At 42.8% G+C, this 20114-nt stretch overlaps 1 protein-coding gene across 1 annotated transcript in view; it reads left to right on the forward strand.

The window, feature by feature from the left end:
* The window catches only part of CCBE1 (collagen and calcium binding EGF domains 1), a 68572-nt gene that overhangs the window by 24806 nt on the left and 23652 nt on the right, over window positions 1-20114 (forward strand). Inside the window, exon 2 of the mRNA XM_029961524.1 lies at window positions 18786-18838. Coding sequence (XP_029817384.1) covers window positions 18786-18838 — 53 coding nt within the window. The remainder of the gene's footprint in view (window positions 1-18785; window positions 18839-20114) is intronic.

The raw sequence follows: 20114 nt of genomic DNA on the forward strand, positions 1-20114 counted from the left end.
ATAACTTGAACAAGATTTGATAAAAAATGATTCAAACTCATGGGTTACAAGCATTTCCTGCAGGCCACTGGGAATTGGAAGACTGTCTTTGTGGGTCTTTGAAATCTTAGAAATTTTGAAAGTGAGACAATCTCTATGCCTGTTAGAAAACATCAGACAGCAATCAAGTTGTATCTTAGCAAACAGCTCTTTTAGGTAGTACAACCAGCAGAACAAAATCCAGCCTTCAGCTTACAGAAAGGCCACAGCATGAGTATCGTTTCTTTTAACCTGCCATGGCATTGAGTATGTTAATATATTTTCAACTTGTCGATTTTGAACCCATAGAGGGATTACTGTGATCTCTTAATAAGCCATATTGACAAGGAGAGATTAACCCCTATTACTAGGAGTTGAGCTAAATCTGTGGTGAAGGCAATAAGCTGAACCAAAAAACTATGCCACTCTGGAAGTCTCTGGCTAACTCCCTAACTGGCAAAATGCTTCATCTTGCTTGGATTTAAAACAGACTCTGAGGAGGGCTGCTTATAAATCCTGTTTTCCCCTCACTGGTTGAATGATGAACTACAGCTGCTGAGTTCAGAATCCCCAGTGTACTGGGATGAGAGGAATGAACCAGGCAAAAGTGGGTGTGAGCCCCCAGCCCCAGCAGCTGAGCCAAAGCCAAGCTGCCATTTTTCTCTGGAGCTCTTAGTTGCACATGAGGAGGCTGTGAGCATCTGTGGGTGCTCCTGCCTGGACTCCGAGCTCGCTGAGCCCAGCAGGGCCTGCCGTCCATGAGACCAAAGTGAGGGTAATGTAAACTGAGGTTCAAAGGCTGAACAGCAAAAAAAACCCCAAGAATGCAGTTGCATCCCAAGGAGGGCAACAAAGATGGTGAAGGGCCCAGAGGGGAAGACGTATGAGGAGCAGCTGAGGTCACTTGGTCTGTTCAGCCTTTTCTTAAAATCAGTCACTTCCTGAAGCAGCACTGTAGTTTGATTTCCCCCCTGCCCTCCAGTGAACTGTTTGTCACTCCAACAGAAAAGAAGAAATTCCCAGCTTAAAGCCTGAGTGTCCTTGGGGCCAGAGGAAGAGTCATGAGGTTTTCTGTAGCTCTTCAGCCTGGAAGATGCGCTTGAAGATCCATCTTGGTGCTTCCAGGCTGCCTGATCGGTCATGCTTAGTTGCTAATTAGCTCCTCCAGCCCTTTCTCTGGGAATCACGATAATGAACATAAAGAATTGTTTATCCTAAATGAGACTTCCCAAGGGTAGTAGCCTCCTCAGTGGCTGTAGAAATGGAAGGCAAGCCTGAGGAAACACCAGGGTGCTGTGGTTTTTGGCAGCAGTTGATAAACATTTCTTTGTGGATGGAGCAGAGCATGTAATTTACTGCCCAGCTCTAATAAGAGCAGATTTTACCACTTTGCTGTTCTTTTCCATCGCTGTCAAAATGCAACAGCTAAATTCCACTGAGAAACTCCACAGTTTACATTTTTGTAGGTAGCAGCATAAAACTTATTGGACTACCTGTGGAAAGTTAATTCATCATTTTTATAAGATATCAGATGTTCTCTTAACTGCTTTATCACTCGTGGAGGGGCAAAACAGTCCTGCCCTTCCTTCTGTAAAGGATAGTGGTGGTGGGATCAGGTAGCACCTAGACAGTTGTACAGATGTGTTCAAGGGCAGGAGGCTTCTGCTGGACTCCCTGCTGGTTTTGCATTGCACAGTTAAAAACAGGTGATGAGAAAGCCACTGAGCTTGCTCCTCAAGCAAAATCATCAGCCATTTTTTTCAGTCCCTGGTAGCATTTACTCCAAAGATCATTCCCTGACAAGAATTGATCAAAGTACTGCAATTGTGGTGACATCCCAGTGGGCAATAAAGGTCTAATTGTCCCTGTTTTATTCCCAAAGCCGTAGGACAGGGGAATTTACACACAGAGTAATGCCTGGGCAGAGTGATGGATACAGGCAGCTGTCCCACTGCCAGGCCCACATTGGCACACTCAAAGTGACTACCATCAGGCCAGTCCATGCTCAGTGGTGGGGTACTGTCAACTGATTCCTCAAAGGGGTTAAATGATGGCCCCTTTATGCACTGCTCACTGGGCTAGAAAAGATCCAGACATAGAGACTGGAGTGCCCATTCCCATGATTTTTCACCCCAGCCTGTGTTTTACATTTGTCCCCCATTAGACATCCACCATCATTCCTTGATGATGCACAGTCACTGGGCTGGCACTGAGGCAGCCCATGGTGTTGCACTGTGGTGCTCTGAGCCCTGTTTTCTGTAGGGCTGTATTGTTAAAATATTCTGGCAGATGAAGTAGTAAGTTGGACATTAACTGGACAAGTACAGGGGAACGAGCATAATTTCTGATGGCTTCAAGGAGCACTGGAAGGGAGTTTGGTGTGTTGGAAACAATGATCAAATAAAGTTGCCATTGCACACAACAGTGACCTTGTGAACACGCAAAGGATTTTGGCACTCACAAATTAAGAAAAGCCAGCGTTAACCACATGCCAGCATAATTTTCCCTGGACTTCTGCGGTTCTCTGTTGTGATTCAGCATTTAATTACATGATTGTAGTCTTGGGGGTTTTTCTAGTTCCATTTCTGGAAAGGTTTCCTGAGAGGTCCAGATGCAATGATGTTTTAGTATTGCACTCTCCCTGGCTTACGAAACAGCTGAATCCACAGGGAGGGTCAGTGGAGCTGCGCAGCTGAGGGGGTGGCTGCCCTTGTCTCCAGCTCTGCAAACAGAGTTCCCCTAAGAGCTCCCACAAGACTGATCCCTCTCTCAAGGAGCTCTGGGTTCACAGTGCTTGGCTGTCAAACCACAGGCACACGCCCAGCCTTCCACATGGGGTGATGCATTTGTGCGTGGGGGTGTTTGGGTTCAAGAAGGTACCTCCGCAGGGCCCCCCAACCCCAGAAGGGCTGTGACTGGAGACTCTCAGCAGAATGAGCAGGGAGGCAACCTCCTCCTCTTGGTTTTGGTGCAAATTTCACTATTTCATGGCCTTTGACCACATCCCACAGGAGTGAAGCTCTGAAAGAGTTTAAAAAAACTTGGATAACCCTGCTGAAAATTGTGGCATTAAGGCCCAGATTTTCTCTACTTGCATGTCTCATTCAAGGCCCTGGAGTTAGGAGTTTTACTATGCCATTGCTAGGCTGAGCTGCTCTCCAGAAACATCTGTCCCCCCAGTTGAAGACAGAGACACCTGTACTTAGCCACATGTCTGAGTTGTAATTCAGCTACTTCACTGAAAATTGTGCACAGTCATAATGAGGAATGTGTATGGCTACAATAAGGAATGTGATGGCATTGATTTTCCTGCACTCACAATGTGCTAATGTGGAGATCTCTGTCCTGGTCCTTGTGTATCTGCGTTCTACACACTGTCATAGCTGTGGCTTGAAAACGTATTCAGTCAAGGATTGTAGTTTTGGCCAGAGTTTGCATAAGGACTTGGAATTCTGGTCAATGATAGGCACGGTTTGGTGTCAGTCTAATATAAGTACGAATACTTTTCTTTGTGAAAGCTAAAGGTAGTGTTCATTTGGTAGTAACTCCAAGGATTTAGAATCATAGAATTATCAAAGTGGGAAGATGAAGAAATTTAAGTAGGGAGTTATTGGTTTTCTTTATGTTGAACTTAGTTTCTATTTGCAGCATTCATATTTTGGAGGTTAACATTATGGAAGTAAAAACATATTATTACCACTACCAGTACTAATTAAGAGTGTGTAAAGGTCCAGAAATCCAAGTCAGAGCAAAACATGTAACATGACACATTTGCAAATGAAGGTGTACTTTTTATTTCAAGTGGGGGGTTTTGTGCCAGCAAACACCACACGACTTCTTGGTAGAAGCTTCGAGCTCTGTGTTCAAGCAGGAGAGTGTGATGTTATTTTCAGGCTGTGGACCCCCCTTGCACATTAGGTCAATCATTACTGCTGAGCACCAGCACAGTGGATTTTGCTGGATTCTACAAAAACTTAACAGAACTGTGGATTTGGTGCTACCTAATGCCATGGCATTGAATTGTTTCTCAGAGTCATGACTTGCTTCAGGATTTCCATGTTACTAAGGACTGCACATTTTTCTTCTGCTTGCTGTACATTCTACAGACTTCATCTGTAATGAGGCACTCTGCTTTACATCCTGCCTTACCTTTCATTCTGTTTTTATTATTGCACTTTAAGAGATTCATCCACAAAGTGTCTGTGTGGGCAACAATAAAAAGCCCAAGATAAATTTATTCTGAGTTATTATCTGCAATTGTGATAGGTAATAGATACTGGATTTCTGTAAGTATTGTGATTCTTAAATAAAAACCATATGCCCAAAGTCAGGGCCTTGGAGATAAGTCAGACATCTGGGCTGAGATTCTACATTTGGGAATGTAAATGATGCAGATGGTGAGATTATAATACACACTGTGCCCATCAGGTTGTAACAGTGATGAACAAGCACTTCATTAGGTAGAAAAGATTGGAGAAAAAATTCAAACTGAGATGAAGTTTCCTGAGGAATGTTCACAGTATTAATTTCAGTTTGCTGCTTGTACTCATGCATTTGGGGGAGTCTGCTTTACACTGCATGCCAAATCTTTATTCCAAATATATTAGAGTGCGCCAGTTATAATATAGTGCTTTCAAACAACTTAGCAGAATCAGATTGATATCTCAGGCTGTAAAAATGTTGGGTTTTCTTCGTTGGAGTGTCTTGGGAATAAAAGCAAACTTGTGAACAGAGTAGGAAAGAAAATAACTAGTTTCTTTTATTCTGCATAAAATATTGTGGTGTGAACTGTGGAGTGGGCTCAAAGACAATGCACAAGTACTACAGGCAGATGAATTGGTGGTAATGTAGAAGCAGTACAAATTAACACAAAATATATGTTCTGAGAGGAACAGAAACACAAAATGTATATTCTCAAGTATGAATCTTGCAATGCTAATCTTGGTTTTGCTGATATTGATTTAGCCTCAGATCTAAATTTAGCATTGTATCTACAAACTAACACAGACAGATGCCTTGGGAATACGATGCAATACCACTTTTTGGAGACAATGTGCACTTTCCAGGGAGAACTAAAATTAACTTTTGGAGCACCCAAGTGACTATCACCCACAGCCACATCAGTCATGATAAGTTAGTCAGAAAAAATAAATTACTCCCTTATCTTCTAGACTTCCTTAACAGTTACTCTATATTTTACTTATTTAAGGGCAACATCAACCTGACAATTTCTGGAAGTTTAGCAACAACATGTATTAGAGGAGGATAAGTTAACAGGAAGAAATTATCCAAACTTTCCCCAGGGGATTGCTTAAGATGGAGGTGATGACTCGTGCCCGTGGCCATGATGGTGGTTTGTCCTGGGCAGTGTAGCAGTGTAGCATTTGCCTTTGCTTGTCAACACTTCCCACAGGTGATGTGGGACTGCTGCTGACTGAGGCCATAGCTGTAACTTCCCTGCTACAAAAAGCTCTTAGTACTGTCGCTCATTTTACTTGGAAATTAGATTTTAAGAGCCCAAGATACATCACATTCCATTAGCATGTCTCCCCTAATTAATCTCAGAGGAAGAGGTTACCAGGTGACCAGAGGATGTTGCTGATGTAGTTGGTGTGGCCAAGGCAAGTGAGACTGTCAGGCAGTGAGACTGCAGTGCACCTTCAATATTCACTTTCTGTGTACCTGCAGCAGCCTGTTGTCTCTTCCCCTTGCACTGAAGGCAAGAGGTCTTTCTTTCCTTTTCAAGTGATCCATCATGCTTCCCCAGCATGAGATGATGCTCCTTTTACCTGTGAGGATGTCCTGGAGGAAAACGGTGTCTTCTCAGCCATAACTGCTGTGACATGAAGAAGCTGTTTAAATACTCTGTAGAGAATAAAGCACTAGCAGAGATGAAGTTGCATGTTGTAGCAGTTGCCTAACTTTCCTGTTAAGAACACCAAATTTGTCAGGTTTGTGATGCCATTCCAGTGAGGGCTGTGCAGTCAGGTTCAGATCACCTCAGGAGTACCATCCTTCAACATATTTCCTGGATATCAACAGGTTTTATGATAGCAAGATACTTAGGCCATAATACTTTAAATGTGCTAATGGTAAAGGAAGAAACAGAAACAGGGCACTGAATGTTGTCAAGAAACAGCAGCCTGAGCTGCTCAGAAAGGAGGTTTGTCCAGACCACCACCCCCAAAAAAAGGGACATTATGAGAGAAATGCCAAAAGCCCATGGCAGGGAGATGGGGAGAGAGGGGTTCCCACAAGCAAACAAATACATGACCAGCAGCAAGCACATCTTAAAACTGACACCCAGCAGGATACTTGCCCTCATTTTGGGTCACAGAAGTAAGGCAGACAAAGCAAAATCCAATTGCTATAAGAAAACAAACGTTTGTGAGTTGAAAAGGCCCTGCAGTCACAGACAAAACCATCGAATGCCACAACTGGCCTGCTGCACAGGATAGTTGTTCAGGATGATCTGCAGGGAGAAGCCTAATGAAATGAGGCAAACTGAGGGACCTTAATTGAGAAAACCAGGAATGCAAGGAAAAATTCTGATCCTGTACAGATGAGACCTTACAAAGTACCTTCTAAGGCAGTCTGGACAGGTATGAAGTAATAATGTTCTGTGCATGCCTTCAAGGAGTGATGTTATCTCTAGGCAACAGCACTAACTGTTCTACTCACCCCCCTGAGTAAATTGGTAAGTAACCCTGATTCTTTTCTCACTCTGGTCTCACAGGTTTTTTTGCTTCTGAGTCAAAAATTTTGAGGCAATTTTGATGCTTCAAACACCAGAGTCACTCCAGTGTTTGCAACTCTGAATTGCTGCCTGGAACTGGAACTGCTGCACCAGCTCCAGCAGTGATCCCTGGTTGACATTGATTTTAGGAAGGAGTGTAATAATGTAAATTTGACATATGCCAGCTGGGACTAGTATCAGAAAACACAACCCCATTTCAATTGTGAAGCACAAATAATACAGGGGTAAGTGCAGAACACTGCAAGCAACAGGCTTTCTCTCAGATGTCATCATGCTTGAGGTTCCCCCTACACTCATCACAGGCCATCCCCACTAGCTCAGAACCACATCTTCTCCAGCCACCTGAGGATGGTAGAGTGCAGGTTTGGTTTTGTGACCTTTATTCTCAGCTCCCTGGGGCATCCCAAATCTTTTTGCCTTCAGGTCTCTGTCCCAGCAGCAAGAGTTTTCCCCGCAGCAAGTCCACTTTGCCTGTGGTTCAAGTCCACCTCTTTGCTCTCAGTGTTTCATAGCTGTCCAAAGCAAAGCGCATCTTCGTACTACCTCAGGTAGTCCAGGCATCATGCCTGGTAGCAGACTTCATCCCTGGTTGTGGGGCAGTGGGTTAGAGGAGGGCTGGAGGTGGAGGAGAGCCTTTCTTTCAGCGGGAGTGTGGTTGCAAATATCAAGCACACAGCGTGAAATGGGGTGCGAGTTGTCTCAATCGCATTTCAACATCTCATACAAGTCGTCTGTTCAACCTCAGTAGGTTATTCAGAGCTAAGACCACATTCCAGCAGCAGGGTGAGAGAGAAGAGCACCCGCCAATGCCAGCTCCATTAAATTAGGCAACAGGAAATAGGACTAGGGCTGTGGTTTGATCTGTTAGGGCATGGCGCGGTCGCTCCTGCAATTAGTACTTGGCTCATGGACAATCGACATCAAGTCTCGGCTCTGACTGGATAGAAAGCTGAGCCCTGTGTAGTTCACGGCATGGTGGGGAAATGGAAGGAAGTTTCTGAAAACAGCTTTGCTCCTTATTTTTAAAACTGGCCTCGTGCCACCGATTTGCTTATAAATTAAAGAGCAGGATGCACTGACGTGGAGAGGGCACTGCCAGTCTCGTGCACTCCGTGCTTAAATCACTGCAGCCCATTCATTGGTCGGATGGTGTTCCTGCCACTGCCATTCTTAACAGAGGAGCTGATTGCCACATCAAAAAGCTGCTTCGTGAACTTTCCATCATCTGCTGACTGTAGTATGAATGGAGTAGCCTCAGCTACCGGGGCAGCTCAGACACAACTGCCACATCCCAGATACCAAGCCTTCCAGTGACACCATATTAATAACCACTCGTTCCAGTAATGCTTCCCTGCTTAGAGAATTGTTTCGAGATTCACTTCATCCACCTACCCTGCAACAAATAACCTGCAGATGTGTGGGCTCTAAAAGTAATCCTTGGCACTGGGGCCGTGGTATAGCATCACTACATAATTCAACAAACTTTTGTACTGTGTTGTCTTAGAAATTAATCTTTTCTGTATGCTGCAAGTGGTTCATGGAGACAAATTCCGTTCTAACAAGAACTACCCTGTGTATAGAGAGTATTCTGCTATCATCTCTGTGGACAATAAACATGAGTCTGACTTGTGAGCATGTTATGTTAAGAATTATTTCTTTCCTTGTCCAATTCATTAAGTCTGTATACTTAATAAGCAATTTCAGCATTTATAAGGTCTTCTCCGGGAACAATAAAACAGAGGAGAAAAGGAGAGAAACATCTGGATCAGTGAAACACTCTTGAAATATCATCTTTTTTAGTGTCTTTATAGAGATTTCCAGGGGCTTACGTTAAGAAGTTAATTCCACTGCTGCTATTGATGTTGAAATTATATTAAAAGAACAATTTTAACTTGGTCTTGTTGCTTAGATAGTGATCAGAGCTGGCCAACCCTTTTGTTTGAAAATACTTTAATGAAAAAATAACAATGTTTGTATTTCTTTCAAGATTTAGTACTTTTTTTTTTTTCAGTTTTTCTCCTTTTAAACTTTTACTGGGAAAATGAAGAGGAGAGGAGAGAAAACAGTGGGAGAGGACCAAAGCTGTAATTTAACAAATAACTTTTTTTAAAATTGTTTGTTTTCTAATTTCCAATTACTTTAATATTTTTAGAGAATATCAGTTGGTGTTACTTTTTGATTTCATTATGTACAGTTTTGTATGCTTACCAAAAAAACTGGAGCTGAGATGCTCAGGGGCTGAAGTACATTGTATTCAACTGGAGCCCAAGGGATCTGTGCTTGCTCAGTCTGGAGAAGAGGGAGCTGAGGGGAAAATTTAATTGGTGCCTCCCACTACCTAATGGGGAGTTACAGAGAAGACATGGGGCTTATAGAGAAGACAAAGCCAGACCTTCACCAGAAGTGCACTGTGAAATGACATGAGACAAGAGCCAGGGGTTGCTGCACGGACATTTTAAGTAGGTATAAAGGGGGAAATGAACAGTGAAATGGTTAAGCACTTGGAAGAGGGTCCCAGAGAAGTGAGGGAATCTCCATCCCTGAAGACATTCAACACTCTTCTGGGCAAATCTCTGAGCAGTTAGCACTGCTGTCAGGTGCACTTGGATCACAGGCTTTCCAAAAGTCCCATGCAACCCAAATTATGCTGCAAGTCTGTTTTTTCTAAAAATATAGGGCTATTTTCCTCGGATTTGTTTCTGCTGCTTGGCTGAAACCTTGCCCTGAAAAATTTGCTCAGCTATGCTGAAACAGGGTCATGCCCCGGTGACTCTAAGCCAGTTCTAGAAGGATAAAAGTCCTTAGGCATAAGTAGCTGTTAAGCACCCTTATGTGATTCATAATGTATAAAATTAGATTGTTATGCTTATTGCACAAAGTGTGCTCTGAAGACAGGAGCCATCACATACCCCTTGTCTGTAGACGGTATAGAGTGTGAACATCGTGATTGTCACGTTTTCCCAGTAATCAGGGACAATTGACACAAACCTCCATGCCCTGTGCACCTCTTGTCCTTTCACCATGAGTTTTCCACAGAGAGGCAGATTATCCAAATGCAGACATCTACCTCATGCTGTCAGTTTCCAACTCAGTGCTGGAAATCAAGGTGTCACCTGGACATCATGTGGACCTAGTGTAGAGACTGAGGTGCTCAAAGATGTATCTTTCTTCAAGTATTTTTCCATGCTATATGACTTCCTTAAAAGCTGATGGCTTTGTGTTTGGTTCTCCCAACATCTAGACTATTAAAATTGAAAGTGTTAACCTGACTAGACTTGTTTATTTGCTTTTTTCCTGGAGTGGAATTTCAAAAACCATCACAAATTAAATATCTGTTAAATTTCTGAATTAAATATCTATGTCTGTGTCTGGCATGTAGATGGATGCTTTAAGATAGAGATGAATGTCGTGCCCATGAGGGAAGTACAGGAGCAATGGTACATGTCAAATCCCAGATCCATCAAAACCAGGAAGAGTTTTGCAACAGTTCCCAATGATAAAAGTCATCCAGACTTGATTAAGTATATGTCAGAAGTGATTTTCTGGAATGACTCTTCCAAGAAGTCCAACTGTAGCACATCCTCAGAGCCGAGCATGTCCTCACCCACCATCTTAAGTCTTGGTCAGAGCCTGTTCCCAACCTAACACATGTTCCTGGCAAAGCTGCCAGGGATTGCAGCAGAACCAGGATCAGGCCCTTTAACGTCAGCTCACCAGTAAGTAAACAAAGATGGAGTGAATAGCTTCCCTGAAGGTTAATTGGGATTTATGTCCTATTTGGAAATCTAGCTTTAGAGATCTGACTGCCTGGCATAGTTTCTGTGATGTGTTTTTCCGTGCATGCTTGTGCAAAAGGCACTTGCCTTTTGTTGTTTATGAAAGGAGTTTGTTAGACATTGCTTATGCAGCATCTTTGTGATCTTGTTGATGAAAGATGCTCTATAAACAGGGCTGGATTGGACTGGATTCAGTAAGTCTGAGAGCTTGCCAGCAATTATTGCTATTTGACTCCAGTGACCGAGGACCAGCACAGCAGCCAGCCCGCGAACACAGCTCCTCGCAGCCCCGCTCTGGCTCTGCCTTCCCTCCTGAAATGGAATTTATTACTCTCTATCTCACATGGATATTTAGTAGGAAATTGGAGCTACAAAATGAAGAGTCATGGAAGTTTAAAAAAAATCCAAGAGACAGGACAGATGTGCTGTGATTAGTCCTGTACTCTGGCTCACCTTGGGTTCGATATGTAATTGAATGTGTGCCATCAGCAAAACATACTACTTACAGACTTAGAAGGAAATTTGGCTTGCAGTCCTCTAATTGGAAGTCAGAGGTGGTGGAAAAAAAGACTTTTGCTCACTTTTTGTACTTTAAATCTCAAAGCAGTGAGTTATTTTAAAACACAAGCTCAGTCTTGGATCATTTAAATTGAGATTTAGAAGACAACTTTTTCTTAGAAATGACAATATATTTATGAGGATGCATTGTATTTTGCCAGCTCATTAGACTTTATATTAAATACAAACTGTGCTATCTTTGTATAAAATTCATTTTTTCTTCCCCTCAAATTTCACATCTGTCAAACATTGATTTGATTCTGTGTAATCCATACCAACTTCACCTGTGAAACTAAACAAAATCACTTTCTTGGTACAATGCCAGAAAATAAAAGAAATTTATAAGAAAAGATAGCAAGACAAGGCTGACAGTATGTATATAAAGCTGAGTCTAAGCAGATGAAAACAGTCAAAAGCCTTTTATTTAATCATTCTGGTATTTTTGACATGTTGTCTAGTGATAACCACATGAGCATTCCCTTGTGTTAAGAAAAAAAAAAAACCACACAAAAAAAACCCCAAAAAACCCCCCAAAACCCCAAAACAAAATAAAAAACCCTAAACAAACAAAACAGGAAAAACATACAACAAAACAAAACAAAACAAAAGCCAATGAAATAAAATTCCAAGAAAGATGGGAAGAAAGTACAGTCCAACACTGAAGGAATCACATATGTGATTTTGAGGATGATGTTCACATGCTTGTAAAATATCCAACAAACGGTTTTTCCAGTAGCAACAGGGGTCATTACCTTTTTGAAGTTGTCTAATGTTTTCCTTCTGAGAGTTTCCTTCTTTGCTTAGAGGATATCCACTGGCAGATCTTTATTTAGTCATTTTTAGACTTCGGTATGCTAACTGAGATACAAGCACTGATGGTTACCAGTGCAGCCAGTTGGTCTGTGCTACAGAAAAAGGATGCTGATTATTCTGTGGTTAGCCAGTGTGTTTGCAGCCCCGAGTCTCTGGGTGGACCAGGGACTGACGAGGGCCAGTGTTGGTGCTGGTCCTGCCACACAGTGTCACGGCCTCCCTGAAAACATGAAGCCCTAGTCCATGTGGTTCATGTGGAAATCCGAACATGACCCTTTAATTTCACTTCACATTGGAAAGGAGGATGACAGGAAATGTTTCTAGAAGTCTTTACTCTTCCAAAAAGAGAGACAGTAAGCTGAGGCTTAGTTGCCACTTCTTTCTGCAGTTAGCAGAGGCTATGAGAAAATTTTCTGGTGTGGCTGCAGAGTTTTCACACCAACCCTTCTGTCTGCTTCCCAAAGCCCTAAAATAGTCAAAAGCAATGGTCTCCTGGGACTGCCGACCTGCTGACACAGGGGGATGTGTTGGAGGAGCGGTCTTCCTCCCCAGATGGTTGAAAACCTCTACTGAACACCACGCTGCATCTAATTTACTTAAACAAAACCGTAAACCCCATCATGGAGACATGTCCTGTGCTGTGTCCGAGGAGAACAGAGGCCTGGCATTCTACAAAAAAGAACAGACTATTTTTTGGTCACTAAATTTGCCAGACCTGTGAAGTTTTGCTCCTTGTGCATCTTTCGGTTTCGTGCAGGTCAGTACCTCCAAGCCCCACTGATACACACATAGGGCGGAGGGTTTCTTCCACCTCTCAAAGTATTTTTATTCTCTTTTACAGAATAATGAGCTTTAAGTATTCACAAATACTGTGCTCTGCAGGGGCTACAAACCTACAAACCATCACATTGGTTTGGAAGTTCTCTTGTGAGAAGAAAGAACCTCAGTTTATGCTCCAGCACCATAAAACTCCCTTTTGACCATAAAAATATGACATGAAACAGCACTTGGAGGACAGAAGGAGTCAGTTAGCAGTGAGGAGCAGCCAAGAAGCGTGTCTGAAAGCTTTCAAGAGCATCAGTTGGGGTCTCCCAGGGTGAGTGCTGGCACAGTTCCCTGGAGTCAAAAGAGGTATGTGGTTTTTGCCAGGAGAGGATCTGGTCCCTGGCTTGCGTTCAAGGAAGAGGAGCCCAGGAACTGTGAATCTTATCAAAACCTTCCCATTAGCAATGACTGGAATGTGATTTCATTTCTGGTATCTGTCTTAGTAGTCGGAGTTGAGCAAAAGAGCAGATAGCAGGGCTTTTCTTTTTTTTTGCCCTAAGAAAAAGAAAACCATTATATGTGGGTAAAACTACTTGACTTAAGTAGGTAACAAAAACCAAAGCTTAGATTCAGGCAACGCGTTAATCACCCAAAAATTTTACTTCCACAAAAATCAGCCAATAAGTTGATGCAATTTGCTCTCAGAAGTCTGGGTTCCACATTTGGTTTGTCTTTATGGTTTTTCAGGCAAATCCTGCTCTATTCAGTCAGTTGAGAGAAATAAAATAGCACACAGATACACACAGCACTTGTAGGTGCTGCACCATAAGAAGATGTCACTATACTTGAGTTACTTGCTCTCAGCTGGGACAGTGATGGAAAGGCTCGGGCTGGCCTTGGACCTTGTGTTGCACTCAACGTGAACATAAATCGTTTCTTTACAAAACTGTGAAAAAGGACTAAGTCTGGAAATCATGGCAAAGTGTATGTTGAGCAAGTGTCTGCAGGGAGGCCATCCCCTCTTACTCAAGATTTTGGTATGTGTCCCATGGAAAGGCAAACAAAAATAAAGTGCATTGCTTCAGTTTTACACCATGTTGACACAAATCTTCTCTCCATGCGAATTACAGTGAAACTGTGCACAGCTACTGAGCTGCTTCCTTAAAGCGCTGGCACTGCAGATGGGCTTTGTCTGTGCGTGCCTTGGCAGACAAACCTGTACCTCAATTGAATTTTATATAGGATATGATAAAAATAAGACTTTGGTTGGGGTTTTTTGGTTTTTTTTTTTTGTTTGTTTGTTTGGTTTGGTTTTTTGTTAGGTTTCTTTTTTAATGTACCTTATTGGCTTGCATTTATAGCTGTCTAATTATTTTTTGTAAGTTAATTGCTGTATTTTATATTTGCATTTTTGCTACACTATGTACTTTTTAAAGCCAGTGTGATCAAAAAAAGAAACACTGGGCAGGCATGATAAGGAGGGGCTCTAACAAAGACCCCTTTGTGCAATTAAAAACACCATGCCATGGCCTTTGCTGACTCAGGTCTTCAAAATACAGCACGAGTTCTTCTGAGTTCATGTTATGACATAGGCTGAAGAACTCTGGTATAAAAAAAATGTTCTCAAAAGGAAATTGCTTTTTTATTAGAGACATTTTCTTGAGTATATTATCATTACTTTCTACCAGCACCGACCTGGGAAAACAGTGTTGACGTATTTAAACTTACATAAAATCTTAAGCATCTTTTATGCCCTCTAAACTTTGACTGATCTGACATTCATTGACCAGAAAAAGCATTTCGGAGAGGAGGGATTTGACTTGCCTGACCACCTGTGGATTTGCTGCACCAGTGAAGTGACCTCAGGCCTCAGCTGAGCTCTAGAAACTGTCCTTGTGTGCACCCCTAACCCCAGTGAATGGGAGGTAAAGTGCCTCTGCTTGAACTACCGCTGTCTGGGAGGAGCCAGCCTGGAGGCTGATTGTCAGCATTGTAGGGATAAAATAAGACCAATATTTTATCCTAAGAACTCACTTTCTGACTCAGCGTAGAGATTTCTGAGTCTCCTTTGCTCTCAGGAGGCAAATATTTCCTAGAGCAGACTCTTCTCTTTCTACTTTTGACATCTTTACCAAGAGTTTTGTTACCATATTAAGTTTTGTCTGAAACTGGTTTAAAACTTTTCTCTTTCCTCTCTCCTTTGCATTTCCCCTTTGCCTTCCCCTTTTCAATCACTGAAAGATCATCATGTATCTTTTTCAAAGTAACTTGTGACAGAGTTTTAGAATTGCCTCTTTGCTGGTGTTATCCAAAACCTTAATAATGCACCAAGCAGCTGATGTTACAGCCCAAGTCACTGTCATGTTACTGCAGACAGATGAAGGTTAATTATCACTTTAAAATGTTTATCCTCTTATTGTCTGCATTTCGGAAGCATTTCAGCAGCTGTAGGAGTCTGAGTGACTCCCTTCCCTCTCACCCAGAGTATTCCCTGGTCAGTCTCTCCAGGGCAGCTGCGGTGTCCCGTGCAGAGCAGGAGGTGGGCCGGGGGTGATGGCAGCTCTGCACCAGGTGGAAACAATTATGGAAAAAAAACATGGTCTGCACTGGATGAGTTACTGCTGATAGCTGCCTGATAAGCTAACTTAATAAAGTGGTGGCTTAATTAAGCTGCATTCCTTGCATCTTGCCTTTCACTCTGACTGTCTGAGGCGATGCTATCGAGCGGCTACCACTCTGCAGGATGGGGCAGGGGTGTTGTGCTGGTGCACTCTGTGTGTTGGGCACTCTGGGGGACCAGCGGGTGATGGGACATGGGGGACCTCCTGTAAAGCTCAGCTCCCCTCTCAGTTTGCAAGGTGATGGGCCACAAAAGCCTGCAACAAAGGTAGATCTGCAGCTTATCTAGTCGCACATGTGTTTGTTGGTATCAAATGTTTGACCCTAAATCCCATCTTCTGGCATTCAGTGATCCAGGAGCATCTCAACCTTCAGAGCAGAGGGGAGTAGCTGAACATCTCCCTGAGTCTCCTGCAGCTTTTTTTGTCAGAAAAAAACCCAAGAGTGACTTTGCTTTGAGAGAGTCCCTATTGCTATGGATTTTCATACAGGTAACACAAAAGCTAGATATTGCAGGGGTCAAAATTGTGGTGCCCAAAGCCCTTGTGAATTTGGGCTTGTGCATATTCCTGAGTGAAGATTGCATGAGAATCGGGAGTTGCTATATTTTTAATTGCCAAAGTACCTCATTAAAAGCTGTAACAGATAAGTCTGCCAGAAGTTTCTTTTTTTGTAAGCCAGATTTGAGGTTAATGAATCAACTTAATTTCCCCATAGATCCAGATTTTATTGAGGGAGCTTCTTGCACAGCCCTGTGTTTGTGTTTCATGCATGCTCACATGTACAGCTGCATAGCAACCACCTTGCTGAAAGTTATTCAGTAGCTAAAATTATCAGGAACCCCCTCTTACCTCTCATTATGTACAACAAGATTGCTGCTGTGCAACGTTGATTAGATATGTCAACCTGGACCTAGATGTCTTAAAATGAGTGTTGCTATTAAAATGCCTTTGCTAATGCTCGTATGTCCATCATTTTGACAGATTTCTCTTTAAGAATTTAGAAAGCTAAAGCATGCAGGGATCCCAGGGTTGCAATGTAATGTTCAGAGAAATGGGTATTGTTGTATTGTATTTCCTGTGCATTAACCCTAAAGTAGCAGTTTCCCTGGCAAAACTGTGCTGATGGCTCAAGCTTGCTGTTGAGTACTAATGCAGATATCTGTAATCTTCAGCTGGGAACAAATTAACATGGGAAATTGGTTTCTGGATTGTGGTCCTGAAAGCAGGGCATCCCTCCTCTAAACCACTCCCTTCAGTGAGATTTAAAATTTCCATGGTGTAGAAAAATCTTTAAGTTTGCAGAGGAAAATATTTTCAACTCTCCTTGCCAGTAAACTGAGAAAAGTCAACAAAAAATTGAGAGGGAGACTGAAAACAAGGAAATGGTTTCTCAAAAACGTCTTATCCCCCTGTGGAACTCATTGCTGCAAGAGGCCATTGAAGAGAGGAATTTCAGCAAGGACTTGGATATCTGCCAGTTGAGCATGATTTTCTGGTTGCTTTAAGTGGATCAATCCTGGACAAGGCTATGGAAGGCTGTTTGTGCTTTGGGGCAGTATCAGGGTACCAGGGTGGTGTCTAGTGGCTGCAACTTGGCATGTGGTCGGTTCTCGATATGTAGCCGTTTGATTGAGGTGTGATCGAGGCAAGTGGTTTGGCTTTCAGGAGGATAAAGCTTCAGTTTAGCCACAAGAAAGCCAACAAGCCCAGCCAAAAGCCACTGCTGTCCAAGTTGAGAGGAGAGAGGCAGCTCCTGCAAGGTTCCCGGCAGGTGAGCCCTCACTGAGGAGCAGGCTGCATGGCTGCAGTTGCCATGTGCTGCCACAAGCCACTCCCAGGGTGGGAGTCCTAAGGGTTCTAAGCCTGAACATCTTCCATGGAGAAGGGTAGACATGATGGAAGCTGCTGCTCCCTATTTCTGGTTACTTCTGGCTGGCACAACCCCACAGGTCAGCATCTCGTGCCAGGGATGTTCTCCTTTCTAATCTTCCAGCCCTCTCAAGTCGGTCTGTATCTTCCTCTGAAGAGCTGCTACAGGCAAACTTTTATCAGCCTCTCTTCTTCTGCAGACAGGAGGAGATGGATGTGCACTTGGAAAGCCATCAGCACGGCTTGCAGCATATGAACAGCCTCCCCAGTGCACCTTTGAACTCATTCCTTCTGCGTTTGTTTGTCTTGCAGATAAAACTTCACAGCAGTGTTTGGAGAGAAGTCTAATGAGGGACCACTGTTTGCATAACAAAGCAAGGCTTCCTCTTCAGATGTTCAACCCTCATTAAGCGTAATTTATATTCCAGCTAATCTTGGAAGAGGGTAAAATATGAAGCTAAAGTTTGTTTTTACATAGTTTGGAGTAATGCATTGTTTGCTTTAGGAGGTCAGTTGCAACTGATAGTTGATTTAAATTCAGCATAATGATGATTTGTGATGGCTGCGTGTTTTCTAGGGGAGTGTTGTGACATTGACTGACATGGCTTTAGCACTCTTCTGCATCTGTTATTGAATTAAAGGAAAAGACAAAATGGATGGTTTCCCAGTTTTGCAGATATTTCAGCATGTCCACAAGGCATGAAAAACTGTGAATTTGTAAAATACAGGGGGTTTTCCCCCTTGGACTCACGTGTACTTGATATCATAGTGCACTGAGCAGCAGTTTTCTTTTGCAGCAGTCATGATGGTGACCAACAAGGGACCCTTTGAAGGTCATCAAGTTCCTGCAGCAAGAAACTCTCAGGGTGATAAGGGTCAGACCAGTTCATAGAGTCTCCAGTGCACTGCTGTGAGTCCTGGTGACTTAATGTGTTTTCCTGACTAGAAAGCAAACCAGCAGGTATAACTGGATACCTAAATGTCATTACAGGCCAGTGTATCAGAAACGATAATTTCTCAGCCCTCAGACTTTTTTCATATTATAGGCACATAAAAAGTATCTGATCCTACTGACACTTCAGTTTTGTCCCCCAGCCAATATAAGATACCAGTTGAAATACCCCATATATTTCACTTACCACTTCCAGGTTTGTTGAAAGATGAGAAATTACTGATAACATTTATTCTCTGTGTACTCCTCACTGAGACTTACCCCTTTCTGCAAGTTTACATTGTGGTGATGGATGTTTGAAAACACTCTTCACTGATGACCTGTGTTGTGTATATGGACAGCACAGAGGTGTGCTGCATCCTGTCAACGCAAGAGAGCAGGGTTTTTGGAAACCACTTGGGATGTTGGGGAGGTTGGTGTTGGGGTACCCAGCTGCTGAGGTGGCTGGACATGGTGCCTTTTAAGTGCCTCATGGACTGAGTGATGCATTTCCATGCTGTGTTCTTTAAAGCTGAGATGCCTCCAACTACAGTGCTCAGGATCCTCATCTTGTTTGGTTCATCAGATCCATCATCTGCCTATGACCTTTTTAAAGGCAGCACCAACCTTTAGAGAATACATTTGTTTATTCATTTATTTATTTTATTGTTTTTCAGGAAAAAATGCTGTAAGGGTTATAAGTTTGTTCTTGGACAGTGCATCCCTGAAGGTATGTGATTTCACTGTTCTTACCCATTGTGTCCCCATGCATTTGTCTTTCCCCGTTTACCCTGTTTTCCACATTGCCAGTTTGGAAGACCAACCTGATATAACTGCAGGCTCAGCTGTATCTCATGTGTCGGTGTAGGGAGGGAACTGTTTCCAAAAAATTGTTGGAAAAATAAAAAGATCAGCAACTTCCAAAAGTTTTGCTTAGTATGCCAAGCCTTTATCCTTCCCTAAGTACACGTGGCTGTCCAGATCTTGTGCCATGACCTGCTGCAAACAGGGAGACATGTTCTGCCCTTGGCTATGTAGGCAGGAATGCTCTGTGCACCCAGAAGCACATGTTGCCTGGACAATGGTTTTCCCCATTTATCCCTTGGATCTGGTACAGTTGATTTGGCTTGTTGGTGCACAGGGAGGGGGTGACTCACTGAGTTAGTCCTGCCTTTAGTTACCTATTTCCTGAAGAGAGGGGAGAGCATCAACAAATAGTGTCTCTCTTTTGCCACCTCTCCAGGTCATGGGCATGGCTTCCTTGTCATCAGGGGCTGAGGAAGATGTAAATTTAATCAGGGTGATTCATGCAGTAGTAAAAAGGGAACTGACTAGGGTGAAATTGGCTATGAAGTTGTAGAAGTAGAGGAACTGCTAGGTAGGAGCAAATGTCCAGAAATGACAAGCCAATAAACCTTTTCTGCTCCAAAAAGCAGGTTAAAAAGTTAGTTTAAGGTAACACACCCTTCTATTTGATGACATATGAAAAGCCTTGAGTTGGTCTGAGAATTTTCCCAGTTTGGGATGGCAATGTTTTGGGGGGGTGGGGGAAGTGACAAATGTACATGGAGAGAGTTGTCTGTTTTTTGAGTTACAGTCTCCAGCCAACAGGGATTATAGTCCAAACTCTAATCCTGCTGTTTTGGTTTTGGGGGGTTTTTTTCCATTGAGTTTTTTTGGGGGGAAGTGGTTTTGGTGGGTTTAGTTGGTTTGTTGGTTGATTTGTTTGTTTTTGGTAAATTTGTGTCTTCTTTGCTGATGGGTGGAAACACTAAAGCACTCGTTGCAAAAAAACCCCCAAAGCCAGCAAACAAACAAACAATAAAATCACCCCAAACAAAACCAAAAACTAAACCAACCAAGCAAACAAACAAAAAAAATAACAAAAAAAGGAACACAGCACCCTCCCCCCCCAATCTTCTCAAAACAAGAATTCTGTATTTGCTGCCTCCCTGCAAAGAAACAGTTTATGGGGCCAGCCTGAGCCCTGAAAAACTGGATATAGT

This window comes from Manacus vitellinus, unplaced genomic scaffold (assembly GCF_001715985.3).
Source record: "Manacus vitellinus isolate BGI_N305 unplaced genomic scaffold, ASM171598v3 scaffold_36_pilon, whole genome shotgun sequence".
Taxonomy (NCBI): domain Eukaryota; kingdom Metazoa; phylum Chordata; class Aves; order Passeriformes; family Pipridae; genus Manacus; species Manacus vitellinus.